The 23,545-nt window shown below is 44.9% G+C and overlaps 1 protein-coding gene across 1 annotated transcript; it reads right to left on the reverse strand.

Moving 5' to 3' along the window:
* Window positions 1-4,286: 4,286 nt before the first annotated feature.
* LOC116861642 (zinc finger protein 252-like) lies at window positions 4,287-12,363 on the reverse strand. Its single transcript, XM_032848386.1, has 4 exons — window positions 11,725-12,363; window positions 11,274-11,400; window positions 10,122-10,235; window positions 4,287-6,679 (listed from the first exon to the last, which is right to left on the reverse strand). The coding sequence occupies exons 1-4, from the start codon at window positions 11,758-11,760 to the stop codon at window positions 4,368-4,370; spliced, it is 2,589 nt and encodes an 862-aa protein (XP_032704277.1). The 5' UTR covers window positions 11,761-12,363; the 3' UTR covers window positions 4,287-4,367.
* Between the last annotated feature and the right edge of the window lie 11,182 nt (window positions 12,364-23,545).

Below are 23,545 nucleotides of genomic sequence, written 5' to 3' on the forward strand. Positions count from 1 at the left end.
GAAATCCATGTGGAGCTGTGCTTCGATGGGTGGGCAGTAAAGCTGGGCTGTGAGTAGTAGGTCAGCCTTAGGTCTGGACTGTGAAGTCGACCCGGGTTCCTATTTCCTTGAAAACCGCAAAATTTAGGTGTGGAATGCAGTGTTCAAAACACCTTATCTGGTTCTAGTTGTAAATCAATGTTGCATCTCTGTATCAAGGTGATTTATATCTGCCAGGAAAGAGTGCCTATTTAATTTTTGATAATTTATAACACATTTCTGTTAGTCTGTGATGTTGGGGAGCGAAGTGTCTCAGTAAGAAAACAGAATACATCTTTCGGAAGGTATTTTCTCCTCTAACCTTTGAAGCTGGTTTTATCCGTGATTCCAGCCCTGTGAATAGTTTAATAGATTTTTTTCCCTTGCTGGTCTAATTTTTACTTTCTCTTCTCTGTAAGTGTGGATATTTCCTGTCTTTCAACGTGGTTACCCCATAACTGGCCACATTCCCTTTGGGGAAGTAAAGATATAGTTTAAAATTGGGGGAGAGCATCAGGGTCTTTCTTTCCTCAAGGGAATCTAGCCTTTTCTCCTTTCATGAGGCTCGGGTCTTTTCACCAAATTTGTGGTGTGTGTGTTTTTTTTTTACATACAGACTTTAGTAGGCTATTTCAGTCTCAGAGACACCATTATTCAGGATAAGTGCTGTGATTACTGCTCTGGCCCTGGGCCTGCTAAGGTGACACACTTCCATGTCTTTGTAAGGGTCATGAGCTACTGTCTGGTTTCCATCCAACCCCAGTGAGTTGTGGAACCCATTTACATGACAGCCCTCCCACTGCCATTCCTAGTTTATAGGAAGTAGCCCTGCAGCATCTCCCAGGGAGGTTGGTGCACCCTTGCCAATGCAATTCTCAAGCTTGGGTGACCCTCTTGGGGTGAGGGAAAGTAGCCTGGGGTAGATGAACAGGGCATCAGTCAGCACTGCCAGTCACTACAGAATGAATCTCTCTTCCATAAGGCTTTTTTCCACCTACTGAAGAAACCGAAATGTCCTTCTCTTCTCAATTGTAGCTAATTTACTTGGTATAGAAGCTGGGGGTCCCAAGTGGATGACCGCTCTGTGCTAACCCGCAAGTGTAGCAAAGAGAGGGTCTGCACCATCAGGGGACAGTGTGGCTCCCAACCAGTATTAATGTCATCCCCAAGCTAAAGAAGAAATTGGGTAACAGAGAAACTTATGACTGGAATCAAGAACATTAACAACTATGTAAATAAAATGGAATACAATTTGGATGAAGTACTTAACTGAAAACTAAAACAATGAAAAACTCATCACAGGAATTAGAATGATGTTTTAGCCATACAAGCTGAAATAGAGGATTAGGATAAATGTTGGGATTTTTAGTTAAGTAAACACCTCCACTGTATGTAAAGATGAAATTAAAAAGAAAAAAAACCCAGGACACCTGGGTGACTCAGTTGGTTAAGTGACTGCTTTCGTTCGGGTCAGGTCATGATCCTGGAGTCCTGGGATCGAGTCCCGCATTGGGCACCCAGATCCACAGGGAGTCTGCTTCTCCCTCTGATCTTCTCCCCTCTCATGCTCTCACTCTCTCAAATAAATAAATATATCTTAAAAAAAAAAAAAAAAAGAAACCCAAATATTTTTCCTGATTTGGCATTCTAAGATCGCATGCAGTCCTGAAGAAGACACTGCCACAGTTTCTTAGTCCTTCTCTCTCTTAAAAGGATACCAGAGATCCTTGGAGCAAACACAGTTTTTCTTTTCTTCCTTCTTAAAGGTCCCTTTTCTAGAAGTTGTAACGTCCCTGAGAGGCCTGGAGAACCTGGTAAGGAGGAGCTTCTGACAAAACTAAAACTAAAGTTTTGGTCACCTCAGGAAAAGATGGACATTCCCTGCCTTTCATGTGGGACATGCTGTTGAGTGATGATTAGTGAAGTCATAAGCCAGAGGCTCCTACCTTTGGACTGTTTTCTCATTTTCCTTCCCTGATAAAACACCTAAAAACCCCCACATGGCAAACCATGTTTAAGTAAAGTGTACTATTTCCCATTTGGAATCAGTCAGCTGGGCCAGCCTTGGGGTTGCAAGCTCCCTCCTAGCACTGCCTTCAGTCTTGCGTGCAGCAGGACTCAAGAGGTACTGACAGCCTGGGTGGTAGAGCCGCACAGAGCCAGCACTGTCCCCGAGCAGCTTCTCTGTGTTCCAGCCCCACTGTGAAACAGGGTAAGTAAAAGTACCTACTTCACTGAAATTCTGTGAAGCTTAAATGAGAAAACCCGTGCAAAGCCTCAATCACAATGCCTGGTACATGCTAAGGTACAAAAAGAAGAAAAAAAAAAAAAGTCAAGATTACTGTTTGGCCAATAACCCTTATTATTAAATTCACTCCAGTTTTTATGTTATTTTATTATTTAAGTCAAAGCTATCTGTGGTGAAATGTGCTTAGGAGGGTTATCACCAAGATGCAGATTTCCTAATCAGCTTTTCAACATTTTTTTTAAATTTTTTTTTTTTTTTTTTTTTTTTAAAGATTTTATTTATTTGACAGACAGAGATCACAAGTAGGCAGAGAGGCAGGCAGAGAGAGAGGAGGAAGCAGGCTCCCCACTGAGCAGAGAGCCCGATGTGGGGCTCGATCCCAGGACTCTGGGATCATGACCTGAGCCGAAGGCAGAGGCTTTAACCCACTGAGCCACCCAGGCGCCCCGCTTTTCAACATTTTAAGCCCAGACCACTACTATTATATGGACAACCTGGAAAGTAAGACCTGAAATACAGGTCATGTCAACATAAGGAGAAAAGATCAGTCAAATTCTAATAAAGTTCCTTTGATAAACAGGAAAACTGGAATAATTTTATTAGAGAAAAGGACACTATAAAGGAATAAAATGGCCAATCATTAAGTAATTCATTGCTCTTACCTTTTCTTCTTTCTTACCCTGATTCTTATATACAAAGCATCACTCCATTATAGCTTATCCCAAATATTAATCAGCCAATCCCTTCTGAGAGGTTTGTACATGTGGCATCCAGCTTGTTCATCAGACTTAAGCTACTTTCAGCTGCCAGATTTTAGCTTCTAGAACTGTCTCTCACAGACTGCTGTTGCTGAATTGTTCATATGTACAACCTATTTCAGCTCATTTTGATGCTAATCTTTCTTCCATCAAAATGTAGGAGAAAGTGCTAAAGACGTTTCTGGAGAATGGGGTTCTGAGGATGCTGAAGTGAGCCACCCATGAGTGAACCGGGGCAGAAGCACCACAGGCAAGGACAGCAACTCTGAAAACTGGGTTTAGGAAGACAGAACTCCCAGGATCTACTTCATCTCAAACATCAAGAACTAAAGGATGCTGAGACACTGGTGACCAACATCATTCCAGGGGACAAAAGGTACCTTTAAAGCACGCAGACAACCTGCACAATTATCTATCTACTAAAAGCTGCTCAGTGGCTCTGCCTTACCTGGAGTCCTGCCCTCTGGCAGCAGAAGGACCTGCCACTCCTCACCAGGGTCTGTTCAGTGCCAGGCTGCCCAGTGAAAGGGAATAGCTGTGACCACTCCCATTCTCTCCTCAAAAAACTGATATGGAATATACCAAACTTGGTTTTGAGAACAAAAACTGTAAGTCATATCCCATGCTATGGTGTGTCTACTTTATGCTTATTTTCCTCCCAATTCACAGCAGTTTGACTTTCCAAATTAACTTGTAGGAAAACTTGTTTTACATGTGTCATTTGACTTCCTAGCAGGATCTCAAAGTCTGTATCTACACACACGCCTCACCTCCTTAACAAATTTTGTTCATGCTCCTAGTTTCTTCCTGTTTGGATTACCTGATGCTGAAAAGGGATAATACTTTTGAAGTTAAAGGGACATCCCTCACAATAACACAAAAACTTTTTGAAGAGGTCCAAACCAACAAGGAAATCCCAACCTGGTTCTTTCCAGATTTAAAGTGTAATGGTCCCAGTTACTCTCCTTGAACTTGAAATAGATGAAGATGAGGAAGGAAAAGCAAGTGGCTGCATGAAATACCTCACTGCACCCTAAGGTCTGGAGCCATGAAAACACTTAAATAAGTGTACCCAGATGGGGCTCGTTTCAAGTACTCAAGCACAGGGAACCCTCTGTGGGAGGAAAGGCACGTGACCTTGGAATTTCTACCACATAATCCGGCAACCTGTCTTCAGTTAGCACTGCACTGGGACATTGTTAAACACTCAAGAGATGAATCTCTGAAACAGAAGCTTTCACATCAGTATACTATTCCTGATGTACAACAGTGAAGACTTTATCGAATAAAGCAGTTATTCTCCACTGTGAACTTTATGGTGCTGAATGAAAGCTGCCTGTGCACTAGAGGTCCCCACATTTAATACACTCATAGGCCTGCTCTCCAGTGTGAATTTTCTCATGACTAGTAAGAGTTTTTCTCTGACTAAAAGTTTTCCCACATTCATTACACACATAAGGGCGCTTTCCACTGTGAACTCTCTGATGTCGAATAAGGTGAGAGCTTTGTCGGAAGGACTTTCCACATTCAGTGCATCTGTAAGGTTTTTCTCCTGTGTGAATTCTCTTGTGCTGGATAAGGGATAAGCGTGCACTGAAGGCTTTCTCACAGTCATTGCACATGTAGGGCTTCTCTCCAGTGTGAATCCTCTGATGCTGAATAAACTGTGAATGCTGACTGAAGGCCTTGCCACACTTCTCGCATTCATAAGGCTTCTCCCCAGTATGAATTCTGTGATGCTGCACGAGAGAGGAGCGGACGTTGAAGGCCTTCCCACAGTCACTGCACTCATAGGGATTCTCTCCAGTGTGAATCCTTCGATGGCGGACGAGGTGTGCACTCTGGCTGAAGGCTTTCCCGCAGTCACCACACTCATAGGGTTTCTCTCCATTGTGTGTTCTCTCATGCTTAATTAGGGTGGATATCTGCCCAAAGGTTTTCCCACACTTGTTACATTCATAGGGTTTCTCCCCAGTGTGACTCCTCTGGTGCTGAATGAGGTGTGAGCCCTGGCTAAAGGCCTTCCCACATTTGTGACACTCATAGGGCTTCTCACCATTATGGACTCTCTGATGTTGAACAAGGGAAGAGAGCACACTGAAGGCTTTATCACACTCATTACATTCATAGGGCTTCTCACCATTGTGTGTCCTTTGATGATGAATAAGATTAAAACTCTGGCTGAAAGCTTTTCCACACTCATTACACTCATAGGGCTTCTCTCCAGTGTGAATTCGCTGATGCTGAATAAGATGTCCCTTCTGACTGAAGGTTTTCCCACACTCACTGCATCTGTAAGGTTTTTCTCCAGTGTGAATTCTCTGATGCTGGATGAGGGACAGGCGAGCACTGAATGATTTTCCACACTCATTGCAGACATAAGGCTTCTCTCCGGTATGAATTCTCTTGTGCTGAATGACTTGGGAGCGCTGACTGAAGGATTTTCCACATTCGTTACACTTATAGGGTTTCTCTCCAGTGTGAATTCTCTGATGAACAGTAAGGGTTCGGTTCAAACTAAAGGATTTCCCACATTCATTGCATTCATAGGGTTTTTCTCCTGTGTGAGTTCTCTGATGTTGAATGAGAGATAATCGTGCACTGAAGGCTTTGCCGCATTCAGTACAGTTATAAGGTTTCTCTCCAGAATGAGTTCGCTCATGCTGAAGGAGGTGAGAGTGTCTACTGAAAGCCTTCCCACATTCCTTACACTTGTATGGTTTCTCTCCACTATGAATTCTCTGATGATGAATCAGGTTAGAGCTATGACTAAAGGCTTTTCCACACTGATGACACTCATGAGGTTTCTGCCCAGTGTGAATTTTAAGATGTTGACTGTAAGATGAACGTGCACTGAAAGCTTTCCCACATTCACTGCACTCATAAGGTCTTTCTCCAGTGTGAGTGTTATGGTGCTGAATGAAATAGGAATGAGCCCTGAAAGATTTGCCACACTCAGCACAGGTATGGCGCTTCTCTCCACAGTGAACTCTCTGATGTTGGCTTAGGACCGAGCAGTGCTGAGAAATTTTTCCACACCCGCCACACTCACAGGGCTTCTCTCCAGCATGACTTCTCTGATGCTGAGAAAGAGTTCTACTCAGGCTGAAAGGTTTTCCATACTCATTATACTCAAAGGACTCTTCTGGATTGTTAACCCTCTGATTCTCACTAAGAACTGAACTCTGCCTGGGCACTTTCACACACACATCTGTCTGACGGGCTCTTTCTTCTGGGGACAAACACTGGTGATTAGTGAGGTCCTGGCTTTGCTGATAGTCATCCATACATGGCACATTCTGGTGGAGACTCTTCCTTCTAGATGCTCTATGAAATCCAAACGGGTTTGGGTCTGCAGTGCAGTTTACCTCCACAGAACTGGATTTCTGGCCTTCCCTTCTAATAGGGGTTTTCATATGTGTCAATGTCACTGGCCCAGAACTGTTCTTCTGGGAGAAGGATTTCTTAAGCCCTTCCTCTGCAGATTTTCTCCAGCAGTTCTTTAATTTTCCCTCAGTTTTACTCATCTCTTCAAAATCAGGTTCCTTGGAAATATTCTTTACATGTTCTTCTGATTTTGCTCTCTGGGACCCCACTGCTTTGGAAATTTCCTGTCTTGGAGTCAATCCCTTCTTTCCTGTCCGAGACTCAAAACCTGAAAGAATAGGACAAATGAGTTGCTCATATTTTACCGTGGGAGAAAGAATTAGAGAATAAATAGGAATAGTTACACGAAACAACTATCTCCTAGGAGCATACTGGATTTCCTGAATGCAGAACCAAAAAACCATCTCACTGGGATTGAGAAGAGGAAAGAGGGGAAGAGAAGTATGTTATCAAAGCAAGGAAGGCTGGTGTGGGAAGGAAGGAAGGAAGGAAGGAAGGAAGGAAGGAAGGAAGGAAGGAAGGAGAGAAGCCCAAGGTCAAAGGTTTATGTCTGGGCTAACTAGGGACAGATGGAGCAGGAACAGTGAGAGATGACCTGAGGAAAAGAGCTTTCAGAAAGGTGACTAGAGTGTTAAGAAGACGACTGCTCATGTCACTGCTCCTACTTTGCAAACAAGGTGTCTTCCTCTAGCCTACTTATAATAGGTATTCAAATATTTGTTTAAAAACAAATGAATGAGGGGTGCCCGGGTGGCTCAGTTGGTGAAGTGTCTGACTCTTGATTTTGACTTATGTCACGATCTTGGGGTCATGAGATCAAGCCCTGTGTTGGGCTCTAGGCTCAGCACAGAGTCTGCCTCTTTTCCTCTGCCCCTCCCCCCCGAAATAAATGAATACATCCTTTTTCTTCTTTTTAAAGATTTTTTGTTTATTAATATGACGGAGAGAGACGCACAGAGAGAGGAAACACAAGCAGGGGGAGTGGGAGAGGAAGAAGCAGGCTTCCTGCTGAGCAGGGAGCCCAATGCAGGGCTCAGTTCCAGGACCCCGGGATCATGACCTGAGCTGAAGGGAGAGGCTTAATGACTGAGCCCCCCAGATGCCCCTAAATGAGTATCTTTAAAAAAATAAATGAATGATAAATGGCTTATAATGAATAAAAGGTATACAGATTAACGGATATTGGGAAAAAAGGTCTGGACAATTTGGCTTCACAGAAGCAAATCAGGGTAAACAGAGAAAACAGATAGGAAGAGGTAAGCTACTCATCCAAACAGCAGGTGCAGCACGGGCAGAACAGCTAAACGTGGCAATGACCCACAGCACACATTCCCAGTGAGTAAATTACCTGAATATTTGCAAAACCTGTGATACAGATGAATTCTGAAATCCAATGAAAGGAAATTTACTAAAAACAAAACAAAAAAAAAACAAACAAAACCACTGAATCATGTGAACACAAGGACTGTCAAAGGGCACCCAGGTCAGAACAGTGCGGGGAGCCCTGCTGTGAGACGCCACGGAAGCACCGTGGGGCCTCTCTTCTGTCAACTGCTTATCACTAGAGCTGTAACAGGCTGTGACTCTCAGACCGTTCAGCCGACAAGGAAACGGAGCTGAAAACGTTGAATAGATGGATGTAAAATTGGGCTACGTCATTTTAACAGACTTCAGTGACCAACTCACAGTACTTCCAAGGGATTTACTTTACTATTTTTTACTATTTTTGATAAAGGCACAAAAGCAATACTAGTGGAGAAGGGATGGTTTTTTGCAACAATTGTTGCTGGAACTGGACATCACTTGTAAAAAATTTAACTGGATTCAATAACCCATACCAGACACAAAAACTAACTCAATATGAATCACAGACCCAAATACCTAAAATTTCTAAGTTATAAAATTTTCTTCTATAAGAAAACCTTTTGAATTTAGCAGTTTTCTCAGAAGTGACACCGAAAGCACAACCCACAAGAGTGAACTGACGAGATGCTGTTCATCAGAATTTAGTGACATGTCTCCTCTTCCAAGACACAGGAAGAGAGTAGAGATGAGGCCCCCAGAGAAAACCTATGCACAGCATCTATCTGATAAAGGGTCTGTGTCTAGAACAGCTCTATATCCAGAAAGCAACTCTGTAAAACTTCAGACAAGAACAAAAACGGAGTTAAAAAATAAGCAAAGATATGAACAGACACTTCGCCACTGAAAATACACAGAAGGAAAACAAGACACTCTGAATCTTTAACTATCAGAGAAATCAAAAGTGCAACCACAATGTGACCCCAGTACACATTCATCAGAGCAGCTAAAATTTAAAAAGAGACTGAGTACACCAAGTGATTAGGGTGCAGGGGAAACGGAACTCGCATCCATTGCTGGTGGAATGTCAAATGGTACAACCAGTTTGGAAAACATTCTGGCAGTTTCCTAAAAGTTAAGTATACACCAGCACGTAATCTGGCCATGCTATTACTAGGTATTTATCCAAGAGAAAAGGAACGTATGGTCCTACAAGGATATGTACACAAATGTTCACAGCAGCTTTATCTGTACGAAGCCCAAATTGGAAACAACCCAAATGTCTGTTAACGGACTTGATAAATTGTGGCATAGCCATACAAAGAAAATAATAACCAAAATAAATAAATGAGTTATTGATACACAACACAGATGAGTATCAAAAGAATTACATGGAGTCAAAAGATGCCAGACCAAAAAAGGGTACATGTTCTATGATTCCAATTACATAAAACTCTAGAAAATGTAATTCATATTGACAGCAAGCAGACTAGTAACTGCTTCATGACAGGGATGGGAAGGGGTAAGAGGGAGGAATTGCCGAGACAGCAGAAAACGTTGGGGGGTAATGGGCATGTCTGCTATTTTGACTATAATGAATGTTTCACACATACAATACATAGCGCAGAAATGTTACCAAACTGCACATCTTAGATATGCATAACATATTATACACTTAATATACCTTAATAAAACTGTTTCTAAGAGGGGAAAAAGAATGCATGTGGTGTGGAGCTGGTATGCCAGAGTCTAACCGAGCTCTGTTCCTGACCAGTTGTGTGATCTCAGGCCAGCAACCGCATCTCTCTGTGCCTCCGTTTCTTGGGTACCGACTTTGTGAGGATACTGGCAGACTGCTAAGTTCGTTGTGTCAGCAAAGCACTGGGCATGCCCTGAGCACAGATTCCCGGCATCGTTAGTGGCTGTGGTAGCTGAAGACGCTGCTCCACTTACTAGTTACATGCCCATACCCTTTGCTACACAGGAAGAAACCCTAGCTCATGTTTTTCTCCAAGGCCCCGAATCAGCCTGGGAACTCTGAGCAACAGCAGAGTAAGTCTGGGCAGAGGGCATGTCTCTGGATGGCCTTCCTAAGCAGCCAAGGCAGAGCTGGCCAGCAAGGCCTGAGAAAGACTGGGTGACACAGAAGCAGTTGAGAGGCAGCCAGCTGCCAGAGACATACCTGAGCTCTTTTCTGGGATTGAAAGAACATTTTGTAGGGTTAGGGAAACATGAACTCATTTATGGGTATAGATCAGAAAGAAAAGAGAGGTGAGAATGGAGCAGAGGGAGAGCAAGGCTCTGGCGTGACAAAAGATGTGGTCCAGAGCTCACAGAGAAGGGCCTGGCAAAGTGGCAGCACCTGCCAGCAGGGGCAGGAGAGCACGGCGGCATTCCTGGAGACTCACTTTCACTCCCATGACTCCAGATCCAGCCTTCCTCAATTCTCGGTGAGTATGGGGCCCATGGCTCTTCCCCCTTCTCCAGCCTGGAGATGACATCAGGTTTGGAACCTTGAAGTCCTGCTCCAGAGAAAGGAAGCAAGGCTGACAATTCACCCAAGTCCAGGGTAAGATGGCCCCATGGGCAGCACCTGTGTCCTATTCATGACCTCCCTTGCCACCTGTCTGTAAACCAAGGAGACAGATGCAGGCCTCTTCCCCTGCTGAAGAAAAGTAAACCCAGCTCTTCTGGGGGCCAAGGATAAGGGAAAGAGTTGGGGCCTGAACACATCATGCTAGAAGACTCTAATAATAGAGTCTTGGTGTTGACTTCCATGAGGACTAAAGGGAAGCAGCACGTTTTGGTGTAAGGGAGGGCTTGAAAACCAAATGGATTCAAATCCTAGATCTGCCCCTGACTACCTGTGTGAACTTAAGGTTATAATATGAGGCACCTGGGTGGCTCCGTGGGTTAAGTATCTGCCTTCGGGTCAGGTCATGATACTGGGGTTCTGGGATTAAGCCCTGCATTGGGCTCTCCGCTCAGTGTAGAGTCTGTTTCTCCTTCTGTGCTTACCGTCTCTCTCTCTCTCAAATACACAAATAAAACCTCTTTTTTAAAAAAATTTCCTTTTAAACGATTTTATTTATTTATTTGACAGAGAGAGAGAGAGAGAGATCACAAGTAGGCAGAGAGGCCGGCAGAGAGAGAGGTGGGGAAGCAGGCTCCCTGCTGAGCAGAGAGCCTGATGTGGGGCTTGATCCCAGGACCCTGAGATCATAAATAAATCTCTTAAAAAAAAAAAAAAGTTATGATATGTTAGCCTCAGAGTCAACTATAAACTATTTAACCCAACACCAACCTTGAAGATGCATTGTGATTGACTCTGAATGTGAAAATACTTAGGGTTTAATGAATGATATTCTCCTTCCATATTTCCTACAAGGAAACTGGGGGAGTCTGTGGTACAGACTCTGTGCAGACCAGGCTTGCCTGAAACCACGGTCAGAAATGCCTTGTGTTTGGGCCTGGAGGAGAGATGCCTCTGAGCCTTGAGTCTAACCCTAGTGCTGTTCACGAGCACGGAACCCAGAGCTGAACTTCAGAAGGAGCCTTACCCAGTGAGATCAGGTTTCTGTAGGTCTCCAGCATCACATCACTGTAGAGGCCCCTCTGAGCAGGGCCCAGACAGCCCCACTCCTCCCGGGAAAGGAACACAGCCACTTCCTCAAAAGAAACCAAAACCTGGAATGATAATATCTTGTTGCAACTCCAGGGTCAGGCCCAGGGTGGCTCATGATAGGCAAAACCCCTTTGAATGCATGTACCAGACTGCTGTCCTCACAAGACTGGGTTCTTTGAGACCAGCACCATTTTGACTTGTCTCTGTCTGCCCAACCCCTACCCTCTACCATGCCTAGTGCAGGGACTGAGAAGATAGTGTGCAGCACATTTAAGGGACTGGAACTCAGGGACTGAGAACACTGGTGAAGACAGCTCCTCATTGAGAGAACCATGGAGAGACTTTAGCCAAGAAAGGGCTCAGGTATCTCCAAGAGGACCACTCACCTGAGGCCCAGGAGGAAGGAGATCTTTGACGGCCATCGCTGCATCTCTTAGCTTGTCCCCAGGAGGCGGGCAAAACTGTAGGGAGAGGGAAGGCTGTAATGGAGCGTGACCAGTCTGCTTTTCACAGCAACACTGAGACTGCCGTGCCTAGATCTCAAGAGGTCTATGGCAGCAGAGACCAAGTCTGTGGCTGCCAGAAAGCCCTGGGATGGGCAGAGGAACTAAATACCCAGTGGTCTCTGAGACTATTTCCTTCTCCACCCCAAGGCTTCCCCAGCAGCCCCTGGTACAACAGTATCCTAAGGCCACCATATGATGGCCCCAGCAGTGCACTTGGCCAGGGCAGACAATAGGCTGCATCTCAGGACCACCTTGAGGGTCCTGGAAAGTGGGCAAACAGCTGAGGACAAGCAGACCAGGCACCTACCCTAAGGCGGTGTGCAAGCAAATAGGGCGGTTGACAAACAAAAGCCTGTGTCAGGTGACGATAAGGGACAGAAAGAATGAACAGCATGAGGGCAGCAGCTGGTGGTAGGAGATATTTTACACAGGCTGGCTAGGAAAGGCAACTTTGATAAAGCAACACCAAAGCAGAGGTCTAGATGGAGCGAGGGCAGGCACTGTGTGGATGTTAGGGGAGATCAATTCCAGGAAGGGGAATGCACAAGGGCAAACGGTGTGAGGCAATGGCCCACTTGATGTGTTCAAGTAAGGGCAAGGAGACCAGAGGGGCTGAAGTGGAGTAGGGGAGGGCAAGAGAGAGGAGGGAGGGGTGCCTCATAGGCTACAGGGCATGGGCTTTTACTGTGAATGAGTTGGGAAGTATCCTGAAGATCTGGGCAGTGCTACGACCTGCCAGGTGGCCTCTCCAGCTGCTGCTCTGAGAAGAGACTAGGGTGGAGCTGGGGAGTGTAAGGATGTAAACAGGAACACCAGTTGGAAGGCTCCAGCAGCAATCCACTAGAGATGACAGTATCTTGGACCAGAGTGGTGGGAGCAGGTGGTAAGGGATCAGATTCTAGATGCATTTCAGAGGTATCGTCAACAGCATTTGCTGATAAATTAGATCTGGGATGAGAAACCAAGGTTTGCCCCAGGATACTGCGATGATGACACTTCATTCACTCTGAAGGATAAAACTTACATCTAAGGATAAACAATCAAAAGCCGTTTTGGTACATGTTGTATTTCAGATTTACAAGGGGAGAATGAGAGTTTTTGGATTTACAGGTCCAAAACTCAAAAGAGAAAGGCTGACGCGGGCCGGTGTACTGGGAACTGGCGGTGCGCACACGATCTAGAACCGACACGGGCCATGCCTCCCGGAAACCCGTCCCGAACAGCCTCCGATACAAAGCCGACTCCCACCTCCAAGGCCCCCAGCCTGGCCAAGGAAGCGCGTACCGCGAGCGCGCCTCCACACGGACCGGGAGGCCGGTACCACCGCGGCTGGAGGCGCGGGCTCCCCCCATCCCGGACACACCACCCGCTGGTGCAAACTCGGGGACGTGACCTGAGTCTCCACACGGACTTAAAAATGAGACTTACCCCGAGGGACTGTTTCGAGAATTTAATGAAGAAAATGTACAAGGTGCTCCGCGTAGTGTCGGCAAAGCACAGACACGGAGAACGTGTGGACCCGCAGTGACAACCCCTGCGGCACTGCTTCGCGAGCACCCGCCGAGCGGCACCTCCCGCCGGTCCCCAGCAGCCGAGGCCTCTTCCCCGCCGCGCTCACAACCGCAGCCTCGGTCCCCCTCCGCCTCTGCCGCGTGCACCGCACTGGCCTGTCTCCGACGCAGCCCCTGAGCACGCCCAGCTTCGCCCCTCGCTGAGGCCCTCCCCGTCCGCGCGGCCGCCCCGCCTCGGCGGCCTCAGCGGCCTCCCCGGACCCCCGGCCGCGAGCTCTGCGCGGGGGCCTCCTCCGCTCCCCCGCCCGCCTCTCACCGCACACTCCACGCCGCCTCCGCGCCCCCCGCACCGGTGCCGACTCACGTCGGGCGGTTTCGCGGCTGGGGCGGAGGTGCTGCTCGCAGACTACCCACCGCCAGAGCGCGAGCGGCCGAACGGGAAGTGCCCGCACTGCACTTCCGCCGCGCCCTCCAGCTCGCCACCAATCGGATGCCCGCTTCCGGCAGCCGCTCTAGCCGCCCGGAAGAGCCTATGCTCCCGGCCAGTTCCGGGTCGTGGTCCCAACCCCTGTGAGGAATGGCCGGAGTTCCTCAGTGAGGCGGGACCGACGCTCAGTCGGAGATGCCCAAAGAAAGGAGAAGGAGTGAATGGAGGCGAGACAAGGCCTTTTGTTTTTCCTCCTCGTAATGAAAAGATCCGTGTTTGACAGAGTAAGAGTAGCAGGAGTGCGTCGGGTCACTCGAGCGCGCACATGGGTAACGCGGGCGGCGGCGGCGGGGTGAGGCGCGGGCGCCGGAGTCGGCGGGACTCGGTTGCAGGCTCCTCTGGCGCCGGTGAGGCCGGGCGGTGCCGCTTGGCCGCGGGCTCCGATCGGCTGTGCGCGGCACGAGGGAGTTTTCAGAGTGTGAAGAAGACGCGAGATAGGGAACCCCTGAGGTAAACCGAACGCTCAGTGGAACCGGAGAAGGTGGAGGCGGGGACGATCTTCCTTCCGCACCCGTTCGTTCGTTAAAGTGGGCTCCGCGCCCGCCGTGGGGCTGGAACGCACCACCGGACTCCCGAACCGGCAGGCGCCCGGGGAAAGATTTCTTGTTTAAAGACGCAGACGCAGTGAATAAAGAACAGCCGCAACGCGGCGGGTACTGGTCCGCGCTCTCCTCAGCCCGCGTGGAGCAGTCGCCTACATAAACCCATGCCGTAGGACGCAGCTTCGCAGATTTAAAACGGCGGAGCCGCCGTGAAATTCAGCCGCACACCAGTGAAGAGACGTAGCCGGGTGATCCCCGGTATCTGGGGGTGAAACAACACATGTAATAAACACTTGGTCAAAAGAACGTCTCAAGGAAATTTAAAGACGTTTTTAAGTAGAGGTCAAAAGCCAATTTACCCAAATTGGTGGATAGCAACAGATTTCAAAGTGTGTAAGGGACGGCAGAGGACGCAGAACAGCCAGGCGGTACCGAAGAACCCCGGGTCCCAGTCAGCGCTGGTTCTACCCAAGTTTAACGCACGGTGTAAAGCTGCAGGAATCAAGACTGTCTGGTATTGGCGGAGAAGGAGACAAGTAGATGAGGGAACGGAGTGCAGAGCCCAGAAAGAGGCGCCTGCAATGCGGTCCGCCGATCTGTGATACCGGAGAAAAGGCTGTTAAAGGAGAAAAGATAATCTTTTCAACATACTGTGCTGGAACGATTGGACGTGCACATCAAAGAAAATGTTCAGACACAGATGGTATGCTTTCAACAAAAACTAGCTCAGAGCGGATCTTAGAGCTAACTAGGTGTTCAGTTTGTGTTCAGTAACACCTAGGAAGACTCAAGTTTTAATTGAAGTGACCTTGAAATAAAAATCAGACGGGCTGGCTGAGAAATGGTTGTAATTTAGCAGGGAGCCGGGAACTCGTCCCCAGGCGGCTCCTGCTCTGTTCTAGCTGTAGCATTGGTCATCTTTCCGTGGAACTCTGTTTTCTTTTGCTGCAGAAGGGTGTTAGATCTGGTCCCAGGCATGCTCATTGCCGGTGGAATGTCACTGCTTCTAGGTCATGTCAGCTGACACGGCAGGGAGCTACGTGTGTGCACTGATCTACTATATACACACGTGTCCATATTTCTGTACACATCTGTCTGTATATTAAGCTAAACCTGACATTTCCAAATCTAAGCCATTGCTGCGTGGATCATTCTAGTCTTTGTCCCTTGCTTGTCCGTGATCTCCCAGGTCAACAGTAACAAATCTGGCTCTTATCTTCTGTCCCCCATTTATTTAGTTGTTCAATTCCAGTATCTTTGTGCAGTGGACTCCCACTTTCTATGGATCCCATTCTGTTTTTCTGGATTTCTGTCTTGTCTTACTATAGTACTTCCTCCTACAAAAGAATCAGTGATTTCAGAAAAGGCTTACTGTGCCTGAGAATACATTTATTGCACCATAACTTTTTTTTTTTTTTTTTTTTAATACGGGCTTGAGCTTATGACCCTGAGATCAAGACCTGAGTTGAGATCAAGAGTCTCATGCTGGGGCGCCTGGGTGGCTCAGTGGGTTAAGCCTCTGCCTTCGGCTCGGGTCATGATCCCAGGGTCCTGGGATCAAGCCCCGAAGCGGGCTCTCTGCTCAGCGGGGAGCCTGCTTCCTCCTCTCTCTCTGCCTGCCTCTCTGCCTACTCGTAATCTCTGTCAAATAATAAAAAAAAAGAGTCAGATGCTTAACCAACTGAACCACCCAGGTGTCCCCTCCATCACTTTTTTTTAAGTAGAGTTTTTAGGGGTGCCTGGGTGGCTCTGTTGGTTAAGTGACTGCCTTCAGCTTAGGTCATGATCCCAGGGTCCTGGGATTGAGCCCTGCATAAGACTATCTGCTCAGAGGGGTTCTGTTTCTCCCTCTCTCTCTCTTCCTCTCCCCTGCTTCTTCTCTTCCTCTCTCTCTCTCTCTCCCTGCCTCAAATAAATAAATAAAACAAACAAACCCCTCCCTGCTGTTCATTTTAAGTTTACAACAAAATTAAGCAAAAGGTAGGGAGATTTCCCATGTATCCCTTGCTCCTACACATGAACAGCCTTCCCTACTATCAAATTCCCACACTAGTCAAATATTTTCATTTATTTATTTATTATTTTGATAAATTTTTAAAGATTTTATTTATTTATTTGACAGAGATGACAGGTAGGCAGAGAGGCAGACAGAGAGAGAGGAAGGGGAGCAGTCTCCCTGCTGAGCAGAGAGCCCAATGCGGGGCTTGATCCCAGGACCCTAGGATCACAACCTGAGGCGAAGGCAGAGGCTTTAATCCACTGAGCCACCCAGGGGCCCCTCCCCCCCCTTTTAAAAAGATTTTATTTATTTGAGAGAGAGAGAGAGAGCACGAATAGGGGTTGAGGTAGTTGGAGAAGGAGAGGCAGACTTCCCCACTGAGCAGAGAGCCTGATGTGGGGCTCAATCTCAGGACCCTGGGATCATGACCTAAGTTGAAGGCAGACACTTAACTGACTGAGCCACCCAGGTGCCCCTGAGCCTTGGTTTCTATTAAGAGAAAAATTCCTTTCTTACAGAATTGTTTAAATTAAATGAGACAAGTATATTAAGTTTGTAGTAAAAATTCCATTGTAGTGAAATAAAAAAGTTCAGTTTCCTCTTCTCCATTATTAAGGAGAGTTTGAAATGGGCTGTCTTCTTTTGGGATCCCTGATTTTATACTTTCTTCCTCTTTGAGCTTCTTTGATAACCAGCCTAAACACTCCAGTTCCAGGACTCCTTCAAAGGTCCAGCATGAAATCCATACCCAATGTCAGCTGATTTGTAGCATCACCATTGTTTTATCTGGGATTCTTGGTTGTGTGGAAATATTGAAGTTGGGAGACTTGCAGAATCAAGGGAGATAGTGTAGGTAACAAGGATGCTTTGGAGGAATGGGGAAGCAGGCCCCACATAGTCAGAATTGTTTGCTCTGCCAAGTGAAATTTCTACCAGTGTTCACTCTGCCTTTCTCTGATTCACATACATAGGTCACATATGTTCTCCCTGACTGGACTGTGGCAGGGAGACAAGCAGCTTCCCAAAAGGAAACCTTGAATTAATGTCCCTCCAAGAATACACACAGTGGGGCAGAGGCTGTAACCCCAAAAGAAACTGGATGCTACTAAGGAGGGGGCAGGTGTCGGAGAGCCAAAAAAACCAGCAAATGCCAACCATGATAGGCACATTTATCCAAGTACTGTGCCAAGTTCTTCACATAATCTCCCTCAATTCTTGCAACAAACCCATGAAGGCAGGTGCAACTACTCCCCCCATTTCACAGATAAAGAACTTGAAGATAGGAGAGGTTAATTACCCTCTTTAAAATTACACAGTAAATATTGGAGCTGAAATTTGAATGCAGACATTCCCGCCTTCACAGTAGTGCTCTTGACCACTGCACCGTACTCCTTTCCTGCTTTCCCACTGAGAAGAGACACAAGTTGGTTATTTCTTTGTAACTAAATACTCTTGACGCCCGGTGTGAGCTTGTCCCCTGAACTGTTAAAATCATGGTTTCTCTAGAAGTCTCTGTCTCTAACAACATGCCTTTGTAAACCTAGAGACTGGTACTCATGCAGGGTGTTCTGTGTGCTCAAGATATATCATTTACTTTCCCATGAGCAGGAATCCCAGGTTCTGACCTGATCATCTCAGCTTACTAACAAAAACATGGACTGTAAATAAAAATCATGTCTAATTTGGGAGGTTTAAAAACCAAATGGAAATAAAGTCGGGATAAGAATAGCAGATGAGGGACGCCTGGGTGGCTCAGTTGGTTAAGAGACTACCTTCGGCTCGGGTCATGATCCTGGAGTCCTGGGATCGAGTCCTGCATCAGGCTCCCAGCTCCACAGGGAGTCTGCTTCTCCCTCTGACCTTCCCCTTGCTCATGCTCTCTCTCACTGTCTCTCTCTCAAATAAATAAAATATTAAAAACAAAAAAAGAATAGCTGATGAGTCAGGAATGGGTGAATAGAACTGGAGTATTCAAAGGTCTTTGTGTCATTCAGGAGGAATATTGACATACCTCAGACTTTTATACATTTAGAAAGCATGTTAAAATTTCAAGATTTCAAGATTAACCATAAGAGAATAGAAATAGTGTAGTTTCCAAGCTTGTAGAGAGGGAGACATTGAAAGAAAGAAATCCTAATCAATTCAAAGATGAGAAATATCTTCTCCAACACCAGCTGGAGTCCTAAAATTCACCTAAATTTTGTCACTACCAGAGGTAGAGCTGACCACACAGGCTAAGAGCTCACCCACAAGACTGCCCACACTTCAGATGCCAGTCACAAGCATCAAGTGCCAAAGAATACTCACACTTCTGTGTAGCTGAGATATCCAATCAGGGGTTCCCACAACCCCTGTCCCAAATTCAACAACTTGCTAGAAGGACTTTACAGAACCCAGGGTAATACTAATTAAGGATTGCAGTTTATTGTAAAAGATACCAATCAGCAGCCAGATGAGGAGGTAAGTAGGGTAAGTCTGATAGGGTCCCAAGCCCAGAAGCCTCTGTCTCTCGGGAGTTGGGGTGCCCCACCTACCGGCACATGGGTGTGTTCACTAACCCGAAAGCTCCACAAACCACCTCCTTTAGGGGTTTTCATGGAGGTTTCACTATGTAGGCATGGTTGTGTTCATTGATGATTCTCTCAATCTCTAGCCCCTCTCCCCTTCCTGGAGGTTGGGAGATGGGGCTGCAAGGTAGAAGCTCCGGTGAAGGCTTAGTGTTTCTGCTGACCAGCCTTCATCTTGAAGCTATGCAGGGAGCCACGATGCTTATTATCCTTATCACCGAGGACATTTCAAGGGTTTTAGGAGCTCTGTGCCATGGACCAGGAAAAAAATCAAATATTTTTCTTACTATATCATATTTTTTAGATGATTGTGTTCCACTTTGACTCCTAATAGCAATTAAGCAATAACATATGCAAAATTAATTACAAAAATTCTGAAAGGTCTTTAGAGACAAAGGTTTGAAACCTTATTGAGAAATATAGAGAATACCTAAATAAATGAGAGGTATAGCAGGTTCATGTTAGAGTCATGATTATTTAATATGGAGAGTCAATTCTAACCAAAATCCTCTATAGAATTAATTCTAACAAAAGCCAAAGGAGTTTTTAATGGAAACTGATAAGCCAATTTGAAAATGTATATGGAAAAACAAAGGTCCAAGAATAGTTGAGGTGCCCTTGAAGTAAAGAACAGGGTGAGGGGATGTACTCTACCTGTATTAGACTTACTGTATACTTATTTTGTGATATATATTTTAAAATTTAAATTCAACTTAATTAACTTATAGTGTATTATTAGTTTCAGAGGTAGAATTTAGTGATTCATCATTTGCATACAACAACCAGTGCTTTTTCCATCACATGCCCTTCTTAATGCCCACCACCCAGTTACTACATCCCCCCACCCACCTTCCCTCCAGCAACCTTGTTTGTTTCCGATAGTTAAGAGTCTCTTATGGTTTGTCTCCCTCTGTTTTTGTCTTATTTTCCTTTCCCTTCCCCTGTGTTCATCTGTTTTGTTTCTTAAATTCCACATACACATGAAATCATATATTTGTCTTTCTCTGTCTTATTTTACTTAGCATCATACCCTCTAGTTCCACCCATGTTGTTGCAAATGTCAAGATTTCATTCTTTTAATGGCTGAGTAGTATCCCATTGTATGTATATACTACATCTTCTTTATCCATTCATCTGTCAATGGACATCTGGGTTCTTTCCATAGTTTGGCTCTTGTGGACATGGTTGTTATAAACACGGGTACATGTGCCCTATGAATCACTATGTTTGTATCCTTTTTTAAAAAAATATTTTATTTATTTGATAGAGACAGATAGTGACAGAGATAGTAAGAGTGAGCACAAGTAGGGAGAGCGGCAGGCTGAGGGAGAGGGGGAAGCAGGCTCACTGCTGAGCAGAGAGCTCAATGCGGGGCTCAATCCCAGGACCCTGGGATCATGACCCAAGCTGAAGGCGGATTCTTAAAGGACTGAGCCACCCAGGTGCCCTATGTTTGTATGCTTTGGATAAATACCTAATAGTGCAATTGCTGGGTTGTAGGGTAGCTCTATTTTTAACTTTTTGAGGAAACTCCATACAGTCTTCTCAAGTGGCTGCACCAGTTTGTATTCCCATCAGTGCTAAGAGGGTTCCCCTTTCTTCACATTCTCGCCAACATCTGTTGTTTCCTGAGTTGTTAATCTTAGCCATTCTGACCCATGTGAGGTGGTATATCATTGTGGTTCTGATTTGTAGTTCCCTGATGCCAAGTGATATGAGCATTTTTCCATGTGTCTGTCGGTCATTTGTATGTCTTTTTTGGAGAAATGTCTTTTCATGTCTTCTGCCCTTTTCTTGACTGGATTATTTGGTTTTTGGTTGTTGAGTTTGATAAGTTTTTTTTTTAATAGATTTTGGATACTAACCCTTTATCTGATAAGACACTTGTAAATATATTCTCCCATTCCATAGGTTGTCTTTTAGTTTTGTTGACTGTTTCCTTTCCTGTGCAAAAGTTTTTATCCTGATGAAGTCCCAGTAGTTCATTTTTGCCTTTCTTTTCCTTGCCTTTGAAGACACGTCTAGCAAGAAGTTGCTGCAGCTGAGGTCAAAGAGATTCTACTTGTGTTCTCCTCTAGGATTTTGATGGGTTCCTTCTTCACATTTAGGTTTTCATCTATTTTGAATTTATTTTGGGGTATGGAGTAAGAAAGTGGCCCAGTTTCATTCTTCTGCATGTGGCTGTCCAATTTTCCCAGCACCATTTGTTGAAGAGACTGTCTTTTTTCCATTGGACAGTCTTTTCTGCTTTGTTGAAGATTAGTTGACCATAGAGTTGAGGGTCCCTTTCTGGGTTCTCTATTCCGTTCCATTGATCTATGTGTCTGTCTGTGTTTGTTTGTTTGTTTTAGCCAGTACTATTCTGTTTTGATGATTACAGTTTTGCAATACAGTTTGAAGTCCAGAATTGTGATTCCTCCCACTTTGGTTTTTCTTTTTCAATGTTCCTTTGGCTATTCAGGGTATTTTCTGGTTCCATACAAATTTTGGTGTTGTTTGTTCCAGCTCCATGAAAAATGTTGATGGCATTTTGATAAGGATAAATGTATATTGCTCTAGGTAGCATAGACATTTTAGCAATATTTGTTATCCCAATCCATGAGCTTGGAATGTTTTCCCATTTCTTTGTGTCTACCTCAATTTCTTTCATAAATGTTCTATAGTTTTCAGAGTATAGATCCTTTACCTCGTTGGTTAGGTTTATTCCTAGGACCTTGTGGTTTTTCGTACAATTGTAAATGGGATTGGTTGTTGGAATTATCTTTCTTCCACCTCATTATTATGTATAGAAATATGACTGACTTCTGTGCATTGATTTTATATCCTGCATCTTTGCTGAATTCCTGTATAAGTCCTATTAATTTTTTGGTAGAGTCTTTTGGGTTTTCTATGTAGAGAATCATGTCATCTGTGAAGAGTGGGAGCTTGACTTCTTCTCTGTTGATTTGCATGCCTTTTGTTTCTTTTTGTTGTCTGACTGCTGAGGCTGGGACTTCCAGTACTCTGTTGAACAGTGGAGAGAGTGCAGTCCCTGTATATCAGACTTACTATAAAGACTGGCACTTAAGCAGAGTGGACTTAGTGTGGGGATATTCAAAATGCCTAATGGAACACAGTGTAGAGCTCTAAAATTTCAGAGCCCCATGCACATGTAGAAATGAACTTTAAACAAAGGTGCATGGCAGACTTGAATTTCACAAATGGTGTTAGAAAAGTTGATTATTCATATTTTAAAAAACAAAACTGACTCCTACTTTATAAAAGACAGAAAAATGACTTCCAGGCAAAAAATTTGAATGATCTTGGGTTAACAAAGGTTCTTAAGACACAAAAAGGGAAAATAAAAAGATTGATACATTTATCAATGTTCAAAATAAGAATTTCTTTTCATCAAAGTATACTATGATGAAAGTGAAAAAAACATACAACTCAGCTTTTTCACTCCTAGATATATATCTTAGAGAAATACCTGAACATAGGTGACATACAAGAATATGCCCAGTGCATTGTTTATAATAGCAAAAAAAAAGTGGAAGAAACAAATGTTTATTGTTAGGTTTCCTTATACGGTAGAATATTATCACCAGTGAAGACCGTGAACTACAATGGCACACAGTAACATGTGTAACCCTCACAAACTTACTGAGAAAAAGAAGCTTAAGAACACATATAGGGTGATTTAATGTATGTAAAATTCAAAACATGCAAAACTAAACAGTATTGTTTAGAGATACATATTTATGTTATTTCTTAGAAAGGTTTTATTTATTTATTTGTCCGAGAGAGCACAAGCAGGGGGAGTGGTAGGCAGAGGGAGAAGTGGGTTCCCTGTTGAGCAAGAAGCCTGGTGCGGGACTCAATCCCAGGACCCTGGGATCATGACCTGAGCCAAAGGCAGCGGCTTAACTGACTGAGCCACCCAGGTATCCCCATATTTATGTTAATGTACACACACGGAAGTCTTGAATTACATTGATAATGTTCTGTTTCTTCAACTAGGTGCTAATGACATCAATTTTTGATTTTTACCTTCAAATATATTTATTTGTACAGTTAATCTTCATTACTGTGGATTCCATATTTGCAAATTCACCTGGTTGCTAAAATTTACTTGTAACCCCCAAAACCTCCCCTCATGCTTTCACAGTCTTTCATGGAGATGCGCGGAGTAATGAAAATTCTGGGTGATTCCACTGCCATGTTCCCAGCTAATGCTGAACCGGCAACACTGCTCTCATACTCTACATCAGTGTCCTTTTTATAGTGCATTCAATGTTACACTTTTTTGCATTCTTTTTCTTTTTGTGGTGGTTTTGCTGTTTAAAATGGCTCTCAAGCATAGTGCTGGGGTGCTGTCTAGTGTTCCTAAGGTGTGCTGTGCCTTACAGAGAAAATACATATGCTACATAAGCTTCAGTCAGGTACTAGTCCTCATGCTGTTGGCCATGATGTCAATGTTAATAAATCAACAACGTATATTAGATGTGTATGTTAATATATATTAAATAGAGAAACACAATAAGGTGATGTATCAAGTGGTTGATGAAAATATTGTGACTGGAGGCTCCCAAGAACCCAACTCTACTTCCCCTAGG

Source organism: Lontra canadensis, unplaced genomic scaffold (genome assembly GCF_010015895.1).
Source record: "Lontra canadensis isolate GAN:19392208 unplaced genomic scaffold, GSC_riverotter_1.0 scaffold201, whole genome shotgun sequence".
In the NCBI taxonomy this organism is placed as follows: domain Eukaryota; kingdom Metazoa; phylum Chordata; class Mammalia; order Carnivora; family Mustelidae; genus Lontra; species Lontra canadensis.